Source organism: Leptonychotes weddellii, chromosome 14 (assembly GCF_054177405.1).
Source record: "Leptonychotes weddellii isolate Sample4059 chromosome 14, ASM5417740v2, whole genome shotgun sequence".
Taxonomy (NCBI): domain Eukaryota; kingdom Metazoa; phylum Chordata; class Mammalia; order Carnivora; family Phocidae; genus Leptonychotes; species Leptonychotes weddellii.
This window is the reverse complement of record NC_138382.1, coordinates 12,513,934-12,535,361: the sequence shown is the minus strand read 5'-3', so window position 1 is coordinate 12,535,361 and position 21,428 is coordinate 12,513,934. Positions and strand designations below refer to the sequence as shown.

The 21,428-nt window shown below is 38.0% G+C and overlaps 2 protein-coding genes across 2 annotated transcripts in view; both read right to left on the bottom strand.

The window, feature by feature from the left end:
• Positions 1-21,428, bottom strand: part of ANXA1 (annexin A1) — a 403,624-nt gene that overhangs the window by 360,113 nt on the left and 22,083 nt on the right. The gene's annotated exons all lie outside the window — the stretch shown is intronic.
• Positions 1-21,428, bottom strand: part of TMC1 (transmembrane channel like 1) — a 118,617-nt gene that overhangs the window by 81,274 nt on the left and 15,915 nt on the right. Inside the window, exons 2-4 of the mRNA XM_081804065.1 lie at positions 19,694-19,741; positions 15,934-16,105; positions 8,294-8,422 (exon numbers count right to left, since the gene is read on the bottom strand). Coding sequence (XP_081660191.1) covers positions 8,294-8,422; positions 15,934-16,105; positions 19,694-19,741 — 349 coding nt within the window. The remainder of the gene's footprint in view (positions 1-8,293; positions 8,423-15,933; positions 16,106-19,693; positions 19,742-21,428) is intronic.

Below are 21,428 nucleotides of genomic sequence, written 5' to 3'. Positions count from 1 at the left end.
GAAGTGAGAATGTCTACAGAAAATTACAAAATGAAAGACATTTAGCAGGGTGTTAAAATAAACACTAGAATAAGAGGAATCCTGAATTAGCAGAATAATACCTCATTTCCCTGGAAAACATGACTCAGATGAGAAGTGGTGAGTGGTACAATAGAGAAAAAATGAGGTTCTGGGGATGGAGAAATCTGGATTTGATCTTTACCTTGATGGTTACTAGCTGTGTGAGACTACTTTACCTCTGTCAATCTCAGCCTTCTCATCTGTAAAATGGGGATAACTTTCTGTTTTCAAGGTGCTTACGAGGATTAAAAAAGTTAATGTGTGAAGCATCTCCTAGCACAAGATCTGATACATAGTAGACAAAAAAAAAAAAAAAATGAAGATGGTACCATCCATCTCCAAACCTCATGGTCATCGTCATCAGTAACTCATGATTTGGAAAAGAAGCTGGACTTCAGAGTGTGAATCCAGATTGTAGAGCTCACTGATTTGTTAAGCTTGTAAACTTTGTTAATTACTGGGGAGATACTGAAGGCCTTGAACATAGGGATGACATGTTCAAAGTGGTATTTAAAAAGAACACCTATATAGGGCTATAGGGCATAAACACTGTCTTTGGAGTAATATAGACTTGAGTTCTGGTTAGTGAGTTTGCTGAATTATTTGAGACCATTCCATTATGCTATGGTAATGGATGGAACTCATCAGAAATATTAAGCATAGACAATAAGAAAGATCCTGGTTCATAATATTCAGGTGAAACTCATAGCAGGGTAAATTTGGTGTGTCTTGACTATATAGTCACACAGAACCCCATAATCAGGTGGGCCCAGTGCCTACTTTAATGCTCTGCCATTGGTATCTTGAAATTCTTAATAATTGAAATTCTGAGTTATTTTTTTTAACAAAGGGCCTTACATTTTCATTTTCACCAGATCCTGCAAATTATGTAGCTGGTTCAGCACATAGGAAGTGCTAAGTATAGCTAATAAATAAACCTGTAGCATGTGACACATAGGCATAATTAATAAGATGTGTTCCAATACAGATAGTAAATAAGTTAGTAACCTGTAATACCTGCCCAAGAAAGACAGAAAATAGATGGAAAATACGATGAACAAATAAGAATATTATAGTTAGAAGTGGATGGAAAGGCCAACTTATGATGCTGTCACTTTGAGACTGATTATCTGTCACCACTAAATTGACCACCCATTGGTGTCATCCAATATGTTTCTGTTCTCCTCATGTGTGTTCTGCTCAAGAAAAGCGGTTACAACTTGTAGCATTTCAACAGGCTAATTAACAAGGAACTACTATAGTCAAGCATACTTGCTCTGTGTCATTCTGATAGAGCAAATGCCTATCATTGGCCTGTCATCTTCATTCTATAGGATCCTTTGGGACATCTGTCCTCTTTTTTGTTTGTTTCGTTTTTTGTTTTGTTTTGTTTTGTTTTTTTAAGGGAGAAAGAGTGCACGTGCAAGCTCAGGCAGTGGGAATTAGGGGGCAGAGGGAGAGGGCGAGATAGAGAGAGAGAATCTTAAGCAGACTCCACACTCAGCACAGAGCCTGATGTGGGGCTAGATCTCACAACCCTGAGATCATGACCTGAGCCAAAATCAAGAGTTAGACGCTTAACTGACTGAGCCATCCAGGTGCCCCGGGACCTCAGTCCTCTGAACCACACCATCAGTAGAATAAGAGAGGCAGGGCATGTGAACATTGTGAAATCCAGGATTCAAGAAATGTGATCCTGTGGCCCACTATGCCACTCTATTGCCATTCCTTCCTGCCGTGTTTAATTATCCCATCTATTTGCTCTCACTTGTCACTATACTTTAACTTGACTTAATAGACCATGTGATTTGAGCATGTTAGTTTGGTCTACAAACCCTTCAGTCCCATGACCACTGGTAGAGCTTGCCCAGTAGTAGACTTAAAGATCTCCATCTCATCAAGGTAATTTTCTACACAAGTTCAAATCATGGTTCTACCACTTAATGGGTGTCTGAGCATAAACAATTACTTATCCTCTCAGAGTGTTGGTTTTCTTACATGCAAAACCAAAGTAACAATACCTATCTTGAAGGATGGTTGAGAGTGATAAATGAAACTATGATAGTAAAATAATAATAGCTAACATGTGAATGATTACTATGTGCCAGCATCATTCTAGGTGCTTTAGATCTTAACTGATTTAATCCTCTCAATAATTCTACAAAGCGGTACTACTTTTATCCCCATTTATAACTGAGAAAAAGCAAGGTTGCAGAAGTTAAGAAAATTGCCCAAGGTCACAGCATAATGCTTAATACCTACTAGGCATTTATTAAATAATAGAAAAATTGGATGTCAGGGTGCCTGGGTGGCTCAGTCAGTTAAGTGTCAGACTCTTGGTTTCGGATCAGGTCATTATCTCAGGGTCGTGAGATCGAGCCTTGCATCAGGCTCCACGCAGCCTGCTTAAGATTCTCCCCTTCCCTCTCCCTCTGTCCCTCCCCACCCCCACTCACACACACTTTCTCTCTAAAAAATGAAAATGAAAATGAAAAAATTAAATTAAATTTTTAAAAAAGAAAAATTGGATGTCAACATTACATCTTGATCAACAAAATTCAGATGTACTGATTTCCAAGAGTCTCCACTCTTTGGATGAGAAAATCAATATACATAAGGTACTTATAAAGTACAAGAACTGAAAGCCGCTGCTTTGGTTGAGTTATTGACGAAAAGAATCCCAAATGGTTAAAGCGTGTGTTAGTAGGTGTGTACACATGATTAAAGGTCCTCTTGTGTGGAAGTCTTCATTCCTTCATAACGACACATAAAGGAAAGGCCTTTGTGAAACAAAGGAGAAATCATGATTCTTACTTATAAAAATCTCAAGCTCCAAGGAAACTTGAGAGGAATGGATGGGGGCCAGGGGGGCTAGTTTTCCCAGATGGCTCTGGCAAAGGAAATCAACTCCGGTCTATTCTTATTGTCCTAGAAATATATTCGTTCCCCTGTCCAAAAAAAATACAACAAAATCAAAAACAAAACAAACAAAAAGAATACTGGAGGGTGAAGGAAGACTGAGTAAGGAAGAATATTACCTTAATGACTAGCTGACCATTAAAAGCACATGTTTAAGGCGATTAAAATCCTAAGAATTACTTTCTTGGCTTTACTGAATGTTCCATTAATAAATCACCAGGCCAAGTTAGCCAATGGACAACTCCCAGAAACATTGGGTCAGGGTACCACAAAGCTAAGAAATTAAAGCAGTCGGTATAGCTAAGTAAACATGGTTGTTATCAAAATAAATAAATTTAAAAGGGCTTCTACCCAAGAGCCATTTCCATGCAAAAGTATACTGGAGTATTCCCATACCCTGCTTTGTAGACTCATGAAATGTGAGAACTGCTCCCTCCCCAAAATCAGCTTCTTTAAATAATCAGTTAAGTGAGGGTTTTAATTATTTCTTGTATTAATAGGCACAGAAGCATTTTTTTCCCCTTCAAACAGGTGCTTTATACACAAGTACATTGTGTAGAAGCAGGAAACCGTGAAGTCTCTGCTCGAAGCTGGTGGTGTAGCCGAGCACCACTCTTAATTAACCTCTGCTCCCTTGCCCTGAAAGGATTTCACCAAACCGCTGGAACTCTGAGGAAAGCAGTCTGAAAACCACCAGCCACAATCCAATCCCTTCACTGTATAAATAAATCCATGAGGCTCAGAGAGGTGAGGTTAGAGGTAGAACTTAGCCCCGAGTCCACGTCTCTTAATTTTCAATCCCCAACCTACCCTACTGCAACAAAATAAAATGGTTGCTTGTTCAGGTGTAGTCAGGCAGGCTTTAAATCTACCCCGTAGAATGTTCTGGTATAGTCAGGTTTGAGGTTTCAGGATGAATAATAAGTAGACCAGTTATTTTCCATCCAGGTGTTTTATATCACCTGTGGTGGTTGCTACCAGGTTAGTGCAGCCACCGATTACAGGGAGCAATGATCTATCTGGTCAACCAACTTGAGTGAAACCCATTAACAACTTAAAAACAAATTATGCCTAAAATCCTCGCTGTTGGATATTTTTTTGGTTAGTTACTAATAAAACATGGAAATTGACTTTCAAATAGCTGGAAAATACACCAGTATTTCCCTTCCCCTGTCCCACCCCCTCAACATATCCTCACCCATTCGATAAACAGTTTATGGAGTAGGACGTTCTGCTTACTGAGGTTTTTCTGCTTCTCAGAATCAAAAGACATGGCCCTCAATCCTGACTGTATATCAAGGATTTTCAGAGCAGAAAACAAAAATATGCATATTGTAGTCTGGGACAGACACGTCTGCCCTCCCGCCCGGAGATTATCATTCAACAGGTTTAAGGCCACATGAATGTACAAAACTGCATTAACACACAGGAAAACACACTGAAAAACATAGTTCCACAGCGACAGTGGAAAGGATGTAGCTTCTCCTCAGTCAGAAAAAGCCAATACTGCTGGCCTTGAAAATGCCAAGCTCCAATTCCTGAGCCGTATTTGAGAGTCCTTCGGGATTAACAACCCATTTTTAGGGCTTCGTGCCTATTATTAACTGCTTATTTTAACTGTTGCTTGGCCCTCAGCTCTGAAGATGCTCACATTGCTAGTGGTAGATCCTCTTTCAGAATGTGGGAACTACCCTGAGCACTGCCCCACCCCGGCCCCGACAGCATCCTCAGAATAAGCTACTATTCCCAATGCTTTACTCTAAAACACATCTTGAAAGCCTGACCCTCTCTTAAATCTGTTTTAGAAGTTTCACCAGTTTTTCAGAGTCCAGAGCCAGATGGAAAGCCTTGGAACCTCGACGCAGATCCAAACCTATGATCAAAGTATCTGCTCTAGTTATATTGAGCCTAGTGCCTTGGATTCCATATACTTAGCAAAGATTGATGACTAGAGGTAAATTCTGGGAACAACATAATCCTCAGAAAGATTCTCTCAGAGTTAGACATCCCTGAAAGAGATAAAGGGTAGGAGAAAAGCTCCCTGACTTCCATGTTGGGGCAGAGAAACCTTTACCTCTACTATAAAATATTGACTGCTTGCTCTAATAATGTGATTGAAATCCATGAGGGAGAAGCTCAATACAACATTCAGAAACCCATAAAGGGAGACAGCCCGGGCACCATAGTGCCAACAATTTCATCACAGAGACTGAAATCAAGGGAATCAGGCCAACCGTGACCACCAGCACCAGCTGTGCAGAGAATTGCAAAGCTGCAAAGCTACAAAGCAGGACCCACTTCTGGCCATGGAGAATCGTCACAAGATAGTGAGCATTACTGACAGGTGAGAAGCCATAGTTGTTTCTTCTCTGGGCCTGCATCTGAGCTTCCATTCTGCAAGCTGGCTTTGAAGCTGACGTTCTGAATCACTGTCTTGGTAACATGCCTAACTTGCTCCCTTGCTGCACGGGTAGGAGGCAGCAGACTGGAATGCATGCAAGGTTTAACCAAGTAGCATGAGCAGCTGATGTGGATTGCTTGAGAACTGTGCACACTGAAAAGTGAATGCCAAGTCCCAGCTGCTATTTCCCTGAAAGAATGAGGGTCCAGATCCTCCATTTGTCCAGCAGAAGGTGGACGTCTGGATTTTTTTTTTTTTTAATGTAGGCTCCATGCCCACCGTGGAGCCCAATGTGGGGCTTGAACTCACGATCCTGAGATCAAGACCTGAGCTGAGATCAAGAGTCAGACGCTTAACCGACTGAGCCACCCAGACGCCCCTGGATTTTTTTTTTAATGTGAAATCTCCTACTTTTCAGTGTTTGACAACAGAGAAAAAATGTTATAAAAAAATATACCCCCAAATGGTTAAAATGGCAAATTTCATGTTATATATATATATATGAATGAAAAATGAAAAAATAATAAAAGAAAAAAACAAAAATCATGTGGGCCAATTAAAAACCTAACATTCAGACCTAAGACCTGGATTGAGCTGAAGACTCCCCATTTTCAATCTCTGCCCTAGCAATAGGGCCTGGTATTCTCTTACTGCCATCCCAATCCCTCTCTCTCTCCCCCCCTTCCAAAAAGGGGTTCATTGCTGGACTCAGCTCAAGGCTCCAGGTCCTGGAATCTGCCACAGGATTACCCTGGGTACATTTGGAAGACCTGAAAGTAGTTTGGCCCCAGATTCTGCCAAATTATCAAGATGCTCTGTTCTTCGTTGGAATGTCAAAATTGGTTGCCCATCTAGACTGCTACCAATGTGTCACCATCCCCCAGGGTTCCCAAGGTTGTCCCTGGCTAGGTCTGCTTCCACTCAGCCCTGCCTGTCGCACACTCTCTCCATCTCTCCTGTCACACTGCAGGGGACCAGGCATCATTGACTCTGTCCTGAGAGGAAATAATAATTGCAATTTGTGCTTCCCAGCAATGTGGTATGTTCTGGCACCGTGCTAAGTGTTTTATGTAAATTATCTCACTTTATGATGCCAATAACCCTGTACATTAGCGTAATTTCATAAGGAACCTGAATGGCAGAGAGCTACACAATTCATTCAAATTTGCACAGCTATTAAGTGGAAGGTCTGAGATTCAAACTGAAATCAGAAGCCCATTCCTGCTCCACGGCCCTACATGGGAGACAGAGAAAAGGGAGAGTGGGGGGTATTTCTATGCCTTCTGCAGGTAGAAAGGGAAGATCCACTCTTTGGCATTCTTACTCAATTTCACACCATGCTTTGAAATTTCACAGTATCACTGCTTTCCAATGTGACAATGTTCTACACACAGTTACCTGTGGTTTCCACTGTGTGGGGATTTTATGGCCAGTAATTTTTCAAAATATATTTCGGAAGCAACATAAGGTGGCTGCCAAACTTGTATTTTCCCAAGTATGGACATTTTTAAACCTGTAATTTGGCATCATTATCACTTCACTGAATGAAAACTATTTTAACAGACACGTGCAAACACACCCACACACGTGTATATGCACACGCACACACATGACTCGCTCCATGGGACCAGGCACCCTGCTTGTCTTTGCCTTCATTCATGGCTGGTGTGTCCAATGCACATGGAGTTCCCAGCCTACAACTGCGGTGTTCTAGAACTTTGCTGGGAAGACCATTGTTTGGAACTTGGAAAACTTCATCCCGCAAAACAAAACGATGCCATTATAAATGATGGCTAGGTTCCCATTTCACAGGATAGATCTAGAATATCTTGTTTTATTTTAGATATGAGGTAACTGAGGCCCCAGAAGCTTAAGCAATGTCCTTAAATAACACCTACTCTTTTGCAAAGATAAAATTAGAAGTGAAATATCCTCATAACTACTTCAGTTCTTTTTTTCATCACCAAAGACAATGATACTACACTATAATATTTAACATTATTAACTCAATATCCCAGTGGAGAGATAGCTTTGGAAATTTACGACCATTTACAAAAATGGTTCTGCGGAAAAATGTAATCGGTAGCACAACTGAAAGATATAAACATGCTTGTTATCACAGACACATTCCCTCGTAGTCATGCCTCACCTCCCCAACAACCTTGGCAAGGAAATAGAGTGTGATCCTCAGAAGTGATCAGAAGTGAATCTGCTCCCATCACTCAGAAAGAGAGAATCATTTGTCTTTTCATATAGGGAGTTGGCAAATCCATGCGCCTCTGAGAGTGTTTGTACTCTCATCAACACCCAACGGAAGACTGAAATTGGGTCACTGACATGTCACCATGGAATAGCTATTAGCATAATCCTTAATTGGAATCCTGTGTACTGTTCTGTTGGCTTAATATCATCCCTGTGCTTTAAAGAGAGCTGTCACCTGATTATATCATTTGAGGCTGGGACCCTGCAGAGAAACATGAATGTGCAAAGCCACACAAATGTGTAAAAGTCAAATATATTATCTCTTACAGAGAGATAGGAATGAATGTATTCAACTAAAGAAAGTCTCAGTTCAAGGAACAAATGACTAAAAGTGACCAGAGGTTATAAGACTCTGAACAATGAGTTTGCTCATAGTTTTTTGAAAAATATAATCATCAGTTCAGCCTCTCTAATGATGTTAATATATAAGCATATATGTACATACATATGATGTGTTCACATACATGACATGTAACATATATATTATGCTGTATAGTGTCTATGACCATGAATATTATATATAATAATGAGTATTTTATATATGTGATATACTATAGATAGCACTATGTATAAAATATAGGTAATACTCAGAGGATTTAGGAGATCAGCAATCAGGGAAAGTATGTCTAATTACAAAAAGTGGCACCATACTTGAGAACTTCAATTTTCTTCTCCATTTTCCAAGGCTTGCATTTGACAGTAGCAATCATTTGTTTTTTCTCATCTAACTCTGCCTTCAGTCTTTCCAATTCCTCTTCATTAATTTCTTCTTCTTCTTCCCTTTAAAGAGGAAAAAAAAGTTAAGGTTTCCTTGATTTCCAAACTTAAAGAAGAATGCTATCCGATACTCGGTCAATGTGAATCAGCTCGGCTGTACATAGTGGATGCTGAGATTTATAAGCATTAGAGCTTGTATCTATGTGAATGCTGATACAGGATTTCTGGAATTATTACAACTTTAAACAATAGTGTTTACATTCTGAAGTCCTGTAACTGTTTTATGTCCATAGCCTCAAGGTCTCAGGACGAAAAAAATCTGTGAAAGATTAGTTCCAGATCTATCAACATATTTTCCTCTCTTCTTTGTTCCCTTGTACACTTTCCCACCAATTCTTCATTTCATTGAAAAACGTTACTTTTCAATAAGGATAGTACATTAGAGGTGAAGATGTCTTTGAATTGCCCTTACAAATTTGTTAGCCATGTCTCAAGAGAAAGAGAAAAATTGAATTAGGGGAAAATAAAAAATCTATTACTCAAAGGTAACTTAATCTGCTAATTAAATTCAAAACTTCAGTTGATAAAATTCAACTTGAAGTATATTTGGTGGAAGTGAATCCTTTGAAGAGACCTTCAAAGGAATTTAGTTTCTCACTGAGCAAATGAGATGTATCTTTTCTCTTCTATATTCCTACGACTGCAAAAATACTACATAGTCTAACAAAAAAATCTAAACATGAACATGATTTTAAATCGAGGAATGAAATGCCCTACTGTAATGATCAATTGTTTTAGTGATAGATTGTTTTATTTATTAAGTTATTGTCACTCAACTTCAAACTCACCCTTCTATAGTAAATATTGTGATGCTGGAGCTGGGACTCTATAGGGGACCCTTCTGCTTTGTTGGCCGGCTCGATGGTAGGCCACCAACAGAAAATACCAAGAAGGGACTTAGCCTTTCCTTTGGCTTCCTGGGGTGGCAGATCCTCCTTAGTAATTCCTCTTCACCCCACTAACTGAAGGGCCCTCCCACAGCTGCAGGTGAATCTAGTTTGCCAACTTTTCCAACACTCACAGAAGCAGCTTCATCGCCACCCCCAAAGAAACCAAATCACTTTAGCATCACCTCCTCCTCAGTGGCTTCAGCCCCTGGCATCCTTCCTCTATGCTTCTAAGTTTAAATTTCAACCCCTTTCCACCATTCCTCCAGCCTCTGGAGTGGTAGCTTCTTCTCATACTTGCTGTCACCATGATATGTTAAGTGACCTCTTGTCACCTTTCCAGTAACCTAGTTTACAATTATTTATACCTACTCAACAGTTCTCTGAGTAAATACTTTCTGTTCAATTAAGTGCTGAAGTTTCTTTCTCCTAACTAAACTCTGACTGACAAATTGTAATCTGACTTAGCCTTAGTCAGAAAATTGCTGCTCACTCTACTCCTCCTGACTCCACACAGCAGGACTATGGCACAGCTGCCTTTGAAAGTTCCAGCTGAGGAACAGGAGGACATAGCCATAGTTTTATGGCCCACCACACAAAATGACTTTGCCTCCTCCTTTCTTTCCCACCAACCCAGTTTTTAATCATGTCATGAAATAAAAACTCACCTTAATTTTCTAAAATAACACTTCCTGTTGACAGTTTGGTTTTTTGACCAATTCAGATATTTGGCTTAGAATAGCAATTCGCAGTAAGGGAACTATGGAAGTACACTCTAAAATACAAATCTGATTGCCATTAGGTTGTTTCCCTTTTAATTATTTGATGTTTAGTATATAAAATCTTACAGCGCTGTACAACTATGACATAAAATACTTCAGGACATTTTTACTACATCTATGTTCACAGTTGTTGTTTGCTTAATTTGCCAATCAGAATAATAATGTGTGTGTTGGTCTGTCATAAGAGGAAAACATATATTTTAGTAAAAATGATTGTTTTGCTTGTCAAATCACTATGTTGTACACCTGAAACTAATGAAACATCGTGTGTCAATTATACTTCAGTTGAAATAAAAGATTGTTTTATTAAGATTACTCAAAAAATTGTGTCCATGTAGACACAGACTAAGTCTAGATTATATAGTTAACTGTTTCATTGAAATCGTTATGGAAACTATCAAAAGGAAAAGAAAATACGTCAAGAAACTACTACAAATGGGGGCGCCTGGGTGGCTCAGTCAGTTAAGCGTCTGCCTTCAACTCAGGTCGTGATCCCGGGGTCCTGGGATCGAGTCCCGCATCGGGCTCCCTGCTCTGTGGGAAGCCTGCTTCTCCCTCTCCCACTCCCCCTGCTTGTGTTGCCTCTCTTGCTGTGTCTCTCTCTGTCAAATAAATAAATAAAATCTTAAAAAAGAAACTACTATAGAATTCAATCAGAAAAAAAAGAGCAACAAAAAGATTTAAGATAATCCAATCACTTGATGTTTTAAGTCTTTAACATGCCCATCCTTTCAAAAAAACTCACAGTACAGTTGACCCTGGAATAACAAGGCACTTGGGTATGCTGACCACTGGGCAGTCGAAAATTCACAAATAACTTTAGACTCTCCCAAAACTTAACTATTAATAGCCTACTGTTGACCTGAAGTCTTACCAATGACATAAAGAGTCAATTAACACATATTTTGTAGGTTATATGTATTACATACTGTATTCTTACAATAAAGTAAGCTAGAGAAAAGAAAATGTTAGAAAATCATAAGGAAGAGAAAATACATTTACAGTACTGTACTATATTTATTAAAAATAATCCATGTAAGGCAAGAATTTGCAATGGGAAAAAGACAGTCTCTTCAACGAATGATGTTGGGAAAACTGGAGAGCTTCATGAAAAAGAATGAAACTGGATGACTTTCTAGTACCATATACAAAAATAAGCTCAAAATGGATTAAGGACCTAAATGTGAGGGCTGAAACCATAAAAATCCTAAAAGAGAGCAACAGACAGTAATTTCCCTGACATTAGCTGTAGCAACATTTTCTAGATATGTCTCCTAAGGCAAAAGAAACAAAAGCAAAAATAAACTATTGAGACTACATCAAAATAAAAAGCTTCTGCACAGCAAAGGAAACAATCAACAAAACTAAAAGCCAACCTATGGAATGGGAGAAGATATTTGCAGATGACATAATCTGATAAAGGGTTAGTATTCAAAATATATAAAGAACTTATACAACTCAACACACACAAAAAAATAATAATAATAATCCAATTTAAAAAAATGGGCAGAAGACATGAAGAGACGTTTCTCCAAAGAAGATATGCAGATGGCCAACAAAGACATGAAAAGATGCTCAACATCACTAATCATCAGAGAAATGCAAATCAAAACTATGATGAGATATATCTTCACACCTGTTTAATGGCTAAAATCAAAAACATAAACAACAAATGTTGGCTAGGATATGGAGAAAAAGGAACCCTTGTGCGCTGCTGGTGAGACTGCAAGCTGGTGGAGCCACTCTGGAAAACAGTATGGAGGTTCCTCAAAAAATTAAAAATAGAACTACTGTATGATCCAGTAATTCACTACTGGGTATTTACCCAAAGAATAGGAAAATACCAATTTGAAAAGATATATGCACCACCATGTTTACTGTAGCATCATTTACAAATGGCCAAATTATGGAAGCAGCCTAAGTATCCGTGGATAGATGAATGGATAAAGAAGATGTAGTACACTGGAATATTACTGAATAAGAAAAAAAAGAATGAGATCTTGCCATTTGCAACAACATAGATGGACCTAGAGTATAATGCTAAGTAAAATAAGCCAGTCAGAGAAAGAAAAATACCATATGATTTAATTCCTGTGTGGATTTAAGAAACAAAATGAATGAAACCAAAAAGAAAAAAAGAGACCAAAAACAGACCCTTAACAATAGAGAACAAACTGGTGGTCACCAGAGGGGAGGTGGGTGGGGAGATGGGGGAAATAGGTGAAGGAGATTAAGAGCACACTCATCATGAAGGCACTGAGTAACGTACAGAATTGGTCAATTGCTATATTGTACACCTGAAACTAATATAACACTGTATGTTAACTATACTGCAATTAAATTTAAAAAAAAAAGGAAAAAAGTCCATGTGTATGTGGACCCATGCAGTTCAAAACCATGCTGTTCAAAGGTCAACTGTATCTACATGTAAGTATCTTAAAGCTTTATATTAATGAATTCCTGTTAAGAAACATATCTATAACAGTATCTCATTTAATCCAGAGTCATAAAAAATTTTTTAAAAATGATCTGTTAGGTATGTGGATTTACCATGTAATCACAGCTTATTTCTTCACATGTCAATTTTTAGAAACCATTTAATGGAGATCTTCCTAACACTAATTATATGCTTTCCTGCTATCTTAAATCCAGTACTTTATGTGTTTAACCTATTCTATGATTCCTTAAAACATATGAAATCTCTTCAATAACCCCCTTTTCTGATTATCCATATATTTATCATCCCATATAACAAATAGTTTTGTCTTCTCTAAGACTCCAAACAACTTTGTCCTTCTTCTTTGGCACATTTATACTGTCTTACTTCACAATAATTTGTGTCTAAGTGGCCTCTCCCTTACTCTATTATGAACTCCTAGAGAATACAGTCAATTGCATATTCATACCCATGTCTTCCAAAGGAATTAGCCAATTAGCTTCCACAGCAGTGGAGCTGGATAAATATTAACTAAATAAATGTTTAGGTACAGAATCTTTCTGGATGACAGGGTTATCATTATAAATCCAGGGCTCAAAGTCCACTATAATAGAACAGCGTACTCCAAGATTAGTATGGTATGGAAAGATAAGAATAAATCCTTACGCTAAATAACCCCAGATGGGTGTATTTTTAAAGTCTTTGTTGTTAATTGCTCCAGACAGATAATGCGCTACCAGGTATAGTTGTTTCCTGAGTTATCTTCAAATAGGCAGGTAATTAAAATATTACTTCCGCCAGCATATAAGGGACTTGCTTTTCCAGGAATCACTCAAAGAAAGTGCTAATCATGTTAAAAGAATATCTCATAGATATGCTTCATCTTCGAAAATGTAGGGTTAATCTGTGCAAGAATGGCTTTCTATCTTAAGTTTGATTTATTTAAACAACAGTTGTTGGGGGGGGAAGACATAATGTGCTGAATTACTCACTGCTATGAACATATTTCTTATTCACTTAAAACTGGGTCAGGAAAAGCTTGTCATATTATTAGAAATCCTCCAAAATTTCTAACGAGGCAGAGTTTTTTAACTGTCTCCAAAGATAGTTAGCATTACAGCCTTGGTTTTAGTTGGCTTCAAATGTTTTGTCAGTGCGGGGGAAATTCCCTTAGGTGTGTCACTTGAACGTTTACGTTTAAAAAGACCATAAATCGGTTAATCTAAATAAATGTGCCCTGATTTGCCTACACCTTTTTTTTTCAAAATATATTTGCTGATACATTTTCTTTAAAGAAATACTGATCTTCAAAATGAACAGTAGAAAATGAATCATCAATCATCACAAATAATTTATGATATGATTTAGATTAGTTGTCCAAATTATGGCAGTGATTATATAACTTGAAAAACCTTTGGAGACAAAGTTCACTTTAGCCAAATTTGGCTGTGTGGAGAAGTGGGGAGGACAGGTGACAGGGGTGCTTGGGGGATTCTCAGAAGGAGGAAGCGAGTGGTACCCGCTAGGGACAGAGACTCTGGCACTGAGACAACATTCCCTCAGGCGATAGGGGCCAAGATTCAGTTGATTCATACGGTCCTATATCTAGGGGTTGAGCAGTTCACATGAGAGCCTTAAGCAGACCAAGAGAGCACAGAAATTTTCATCCAACTCACCTTTTTAAAAGGACCTCTCTGAGGCACAAGTGGAGAGTAAAAGCAAATTCTGGAACACAGCCTACATCATGCACACATCTATTGATCAAACAGTGCCATCAGCAAGCACAGGCGTTGTTAATAGGAAATATTATTACATCATAATAGTGATAACAATAAGACATAGAACTTAAAAGTGTGAGATGATTTTTTTGTTTGTTTTTTAAAAGAAAAAAGCATAAGAAGACATAAAAAGGAAATAGGAAAAAAAAAAATACCAGAGGCAAAATCTAAAGAAGGTGGTGTCTTGGTATTCAAAGATGGAAGAAATGAGTTTGGGGAGGAGGAGAGAAAGGAAGAGACAGAGGGAGATTTAAAAACTGAAATCAACAAAAATATGATGAAGAAACAGGCGCCCCTGTTTTTTTTTTTTATTCCTATATTCTAAAAGGAACCATCATCTATCAATGCTAAGCTTCTCTACCTGCCAAAATTTTCATACAATTGTATTTAATTGCAATTTTTTATGAAAAGGAAAGTAAAAGCTAGTTGTTAACACTAGAATGTGTCATTTGGGGAGGACATCTTAGAAAGTTCCTCTCTATCCAACGTCCTAGCAATGTTTTGGAGGAGATTCCCTCCCCCCATGGTGGTTCCCCACAGCCCTACTACCTGGGAACAACAGAGAAGCTGTTCTTGTAAAACCTTTCCCAGGGGTCTAGATTTTCTATTATTTGATGTGTGTCACACGCACACTTTCCTTACTGGCCTGCCATCTGCAAATTTCCAGAAAGCCAAGACTCGAAAATCATTTTCTTGGATTTTTTCCTAAAGGGTATTTAATATATTATTTTATACAAAGTCAGCACTCAGTGAAATGTTTGTCTGGTGGAAATGATAGATGTAGGGTTGTGTTAAAAAGGAAATGACAACCCCAATACTCCATAATATGGGCCAGCACGCTTTTTTTTTTTTTTCTGTAAAAGAACAGTTAATATTTTAGGCTTTGAGAGCCACATATGGCTCTATCCCATATTTGTCTTTGGTTTTGTTTGTCTGGTTGGTTTTTGTTTTTTGTTGTTGTTGGTTTTTTTTAAGATTTTATTTATTTATTTGACAGAAAGAGAGACAGCGAGAGAGGGAACACAAGCAGGGGGAGTGGGAGAGGGAGAAGCAGGCCTCCCGCTGAGCAGGGAGCCCAATGTGGGGCTCGATCCCAGGACCCTGGGATCACAACCTGAGTTGAAGGCAGATGCCCAACCGACTGAGCCACCCAGGCGCCCCTGCTTTGTTTTGTTTTTTTTGAATCAACAACCCTTTAAAACTGTAAGAACGACTCTTAGCTCTTGGGCTGGAATTAGCCATATTTTGCCAAACCCTGCTCTATAAGGTAAAGTGATTTGGGCTCATTTTTTAGGAATTTTCCAATGCATATCATTAATGGAATAACTTCAAAATATTTAAATGAACTCTAATATATTAATAACCTATGACCGTTTAGATCTCTCATAAGGAAATCTGTCTTAGCCCATTCTTAATACATATATTCATTTTTTAATTGTATTTAAATTTTAAAATACATTTAACTAGGTGGAATAAAATGGCAGCATTGGATTAAACCTGTCGTCTTTTTAAAAGTTGTTTTTAATTACCAGTTTTAAGGCCACAGAGTGCCTAAAGGGAGTGGTCTTCTCTCAGAGTTAGGCACTTTTGAACGAGTCACAGTTTCAGTTATAGATTAGCGCTCACTTACGCTCCTCTTTTCAGCCTCCTCCTTCTCTCCTTCTCTCTGGCCTTCCTTGTTTCTTCATCCTCTGGTTCAGGTTCCGGGTCATCCTCATTGATAACATCTCTGGTCCGTTTCCTCTTTGGTCTCAAGCTCTCCCTTCGAGGTAGTTTATCTTCCTCCTCCTCTTCCTCTTCAGCTAAACACAACAGTGAATGCTTCGATGAGCAATATCAGAAAGTTTTCTCTCCCACTGCCAAATGTATGCTTAGTGTCTTAATGACCATTGTCACACATGAGATCACAATCCAGCAAGTCTCCACATCATGGTAAGATGCACCATGGTATGGATGCATGGTAAGATGCATTCCATAGCCTGCCATTCAAACACACTTATCTAGAATCTCATTTCTTTTGTGGTTCATCTACTCAAATATGTGAATGTGGATCCCCAAATTTTAATAATCCTTAGAAATCCAGTTTTCATTTATATGGGTTGCTAGATGACTTAGAGTTTAATATCATACCATGCCCTCTAAGACCAAGGTTAGAGGTTACTGATCTAACACATAAGGATTAAGTGATTAGCTACTATATGTTTACTACTACTTCTATCTTAGAACAAAGGACAGGAAGGACAAGAAAATGCAACAAACTAGAATAATTTTGAAGAAACTAACTCAGCCCTTGAGATTTCTCCTAATTCTAATTATCTTTATTCTTGATTCCAAGATTGTTCTTCTTTTCCTAAATATTTTCCCCTTTCCTAAATGAAATTGATACTAAATATATTTATTTACATAAATACTTGCTTGATCATAGTATCTTTATGAATAGAAATAGATAACATATAAATTTAATGTAAAACTGAGAGAAATGACATTTTATTTTATTCATCAATGCCTCATCTGTTCATAACTTCACTGGAATATTCCAGATAGAGTAGAGAAAGAATCCAGTTCCTTCCTTCAGTTTATAACATACAATCTTACTTCACTTTCGTTTATGTGCTTCTTCTGATCTTTAGAATAATCTATTACTAAAAAATCAACTCATAGTTATCACTCTCCTCTTAAACAGAAACTACTATAGGGGCAAACTGTACTTTAATGGAAAACTATGAATTGTCTACAGTGTACCCTTTTGTGTTATCTGATTCTGATTCTGTGGGAGCTATTTTGTAATTTTGAAAGTTATAGATCACTAGATAGCAATGCAAAATAATCCTTGTCTGTAGACTTGTACATGAACACAGTCCAGTGGAGAGACAATCTTCCCTCACCAGAAAAAAAAAAAAAAACTCCCACAAAACAGTCATGCCTCCATCTGCACAATCATTCCAATATCCCTGATCTATAAATGTATCTGTTCTTTGGATTTTCCTTTGAACTGGTTGCAACACCTACAGAGTCCTCGTTTGTTCATTAAATACGTTCATTCTTACGTGTGTGTGTCATGATTTTATTTATTTTTTATCTTTTTTTACTTTTTGTTTTTTACTTTTATTGGGGGGAGGAGCAGAGGGAGAGAGAGAATTTTTTTTTTTAAGATTTTATTTATTTATTCATGAGAGATAGAGAGAGAGAGGCAGAGGCAGAGGGAGAAGCAGGCTCCCCGCGGAGCAGGGAGCCCGATGCGGGACTCGATCCCAAGACCCTGGGATCATGACCCGAGCCGAAGGCAGACGCTTAACCGACTGAGCCACCCAGGTGTCCCGGAGAGAGAGAATCTTAAGCAGGCTCCACACCCAGCACAGAGCCCCACCTGGGCTCCATCTCATGACCCTGAGATCATGACCTGAGCCAAAATCAAGAGTCTGAGTCTTAACTAACTGAGCCACCCAGGCACCCCTAATTATCTTTTAACATTACTTATTGAATCATTTTTTACTGATATTTCAAATCTGAGATTTAATATTACCTATAGTACTAAAGTTTGGCTAGCAGAGAAAAACAGAAGGATAACTTTCAAACTAGGCTTTGATAACTATACACTGTCATCAAAACCAAGAATGATGTTCCACTTGTTAAATATGTGGCAAATGTTGTATGTTATGTGAACGCCATTCTGACATTCTGAAAATTTGCCCAGTCTTTTTTAGTCACATTAGTCACCATTTATGGAAAGGACAAGCCCTTGATAAGGATTGAGAAACAATTTTCCCACAAATAACTCAAGAACTCCAACAGCCACTTAGTACTATGCATTTTAGGATATTTTGTATTAAGACTAAACTATTAAACTTGCAGTTTGACCATCGATGAAAAGCATTATATCAGATTTCTCTTTTACCACGTGGCAACAAAAAGGCTGTTCTTAGTGCCTTCACTAGTTTCCAAATATTCAAATTCTAAAACAAATAATCATTATTTTGCAGTTGCCGGCTAAATGCAGAGTTGCATAAAGTTTTACTGTTGGAAATGGTCTCCGTTCAGTATGGAAGGGTAGCAGAATATGCCACCTCAAAATATGACTGCAGGAGCTCAGGACATACCACCCCAAACTGTGCCACTTTGGTATGTTGATTATATCGAGCTGTAGGTACTTGAAAAACAGCAAATGCCTTGAAAGGTTTTTCCTGAACTCCCCTCCTCCACCCAAACACAGATCCTCCAAGAGGAACTAAATTGTCCTAAATCCCCTCACCACGAATTTCAATTTCACCTTAGGGAAGACTGACTCATCACAAGGGAAGACCCTAGAAGTCAATACCACACCCAGACAAACTTTGTCACAATCATGCCTCCAATCTAGTCTTCAAAGGGCCCACTCACCTTTCCTAAAAATTATTTGGTCTCTCCTAAAAAGGCCTACACACACCCCCCTTTTTTCCTTATTAAGATGGTATTTAAGTCTAAATTCTAAGCCACCTCATAAAGTTACTTATTTTTCCTGAGAATCTCTCGTGTATACATGAGCTATACATATTAATAAACTTCTGTTTGTTTTTTCTCTTGTTAAACTATCTTATATTACAGAGGTCTCACCTAACAACTCAGAAGGGCTAGAGGGAAAATTATTTTTCCTCCCCTCCAGTACTCAAGCCATGACATGCAGAGTCTGTGTGAGACTCTGAGCTGTTTGCATGTAAAACGCATCAAATGACTGAAAACACTCGGCATCATGAACATTCCCTGGCTGCCATATTGTGCTCAGGTTATTACATTGATGGTGTTGACATATCCTCGAATTGAATTCTTCTTGAGATACTGCTCTTTCTTTCAGTTTTAGTAAATTCAGAGCTTTTGCTCATATAATGATCTTTCCCATGCTCCAGTCCATGAGTGGTCTGTATACAAGGGATCACACTCCAAACTTTTAAGCTAAACCTACACAAAGTAAAAACACCAGATAACAATACCCATGAATTCAGTACAAAAGAATGTGCTTATTCATTTTAATTGAACCACCTGATCAATTCAGTCAAAATGGCCAATCTGTTCTATTATAATAGATTGAGCCACAGAGAAGAGCTTTTAGGACAAAGACCTTAACAGGAAAAATAGTAGAGAAATTTTAAAAAGCAAATTTTTGTGGACTACCATCTACTTGATCATGAGTAACTTATACATTGGGTAGAATGTGTGTGTGTGCCAATTAATGGAATCTAGAGTAGAGATTCCATTTGCTGGACTTGATCTCTTTTGTGAGAGCATCAAATTTTTCCACACACGTGGTAGCATGCACTCACATGTAGTAGCATAATCCAACACGATAAGAGACAAGTCCCCTGAATTCACTGCTATTCTACAGGAAACTCATTCCATGTGGGTCCCTCCCCACTTACTTGAACTTTCTTCTGTGTCATCTTCTTTTTCCTCCACTTGAATTTGCACTGTTGAAGAAAGGACAAATACAGCAATTCTTTAAATGATGGTATAGTGGTTAGTAACAGGATTTTACTGTTATTATTTTCATCATAAAGTTTTCTGTGTGGTTAATGCAAACATTTTTCAGCGATCTTGTCAAAAACAGCATTGTTTATTAAAGATATACAGCCACGGCATCCTAGACAGTGTTGTGCAAAGACTTCTCTGCTTCATTGCCTTCAAAGACTTGCAAAACATATCAATTATAAGCCTGTCAGCTCAATTGAATATAACTGCTACCAAAATAAATTCCGTGTTGCAGTGAGTAGACTTGGGGTTTGCTGGGTCATTGCATTCCATGATAAGTTGCATTGTTAGTAAAACTATATCCACATGCATAAGCAATGTGGTTATTAGAACCAAATTAACTTATTAAAATAGAGAATATTTTATTCTAACCTGTTACCAGTGTCAAAGAGCCTTTCAGAAAATGTCGCAAGACTGATATTTCCTATTTCAGTGATCTCTGTAGGTCACATATGGAGACAGCCTAAATTTTCCAGCATAGGATTTACCTTGACGATGTGGGAACAGGTGATTTTGCAGTTCTTCCCAAAACAAAGAAAAATTTTGTCTGTGTCTTCCTCACCCCAGACTCAAGACTGTTTTTTCTTTTTAGTTTTGTTCTATTTTTGCAAAGGCATCAAAGGGTTTTTTAAAAATTGTAATTAAATAAATAAATAAATAGATAATTGTAATTGTCTAATAATATGTGAAAATATATTAATTGGCAGATTTTTCCACTTGTCATCTACTATCCATTCATCACAGGTCTCAGCCAGAGACAAAGTTCTGCAATTTGCCCAGGTAAAAATGAGAGTCGCCTATTTCTTTAAAACCATAGTCTCGTCACCTGTTTATAAAATAGTAACTGTATCATATTTTTACTTAAGTCGGATGAGCCTGAGTCTGAGAAAGTAAAGATGACAAAACAACGTTCCTGCCAACAGAGGCAACAACCTCTGTTTTGTTTCTGCTCACAGACCATCAAAGGTTATTTTTCAGAACTTGACAGGCACATTGAAAACGGAATGCATGCCAAGAGTTTAAATTCCATTCACAAAGAAGATTATTGTAAAAGCACTTTTTGCCTTTAAACAGCATCTGCATAAAAATTTTTAGGATATGCAAAAATGTTATCACTCAACGTCAGCCACAGAATGTGAAAATAAGTGTTCTTTTGTTCCGGGTTGGACACGTGCTTCTGTTATCGGCTGTAACTGGATCTGCACAGGACAAAGATCTTTGTGTCACTACTGAGAGTCCGCAAGAGTGAAGGCAGACACTTCTAAGAAGATGTTTTGCATTTAACAATCGGCCTTGGACTTTTATTTGTAATTAATGCCACCACCAAGCTTCTTCGGTCAAGGAAGAATTCCCTAGGAAGGCATTTGAATGCTAGAAGGTTAGCCTTGGAGCACAGTCCGATCTGTGTGTATAAGAACAGCTAATGACAAATAGCAAGAACTGACCCACAGCTTATTCTTTAACATCAGAGCCAAAGCAAAATCCACACAAAATATTATACTGATTTATAATAATCAACTCACTAGACATGATGAAATGAAACAGAAAAATTATTAAAAGAACAAAAATATAAGCAAATCTTTAGGAAGGATCATATGTTAAATAAGAACAGCAGAATGAAATGTC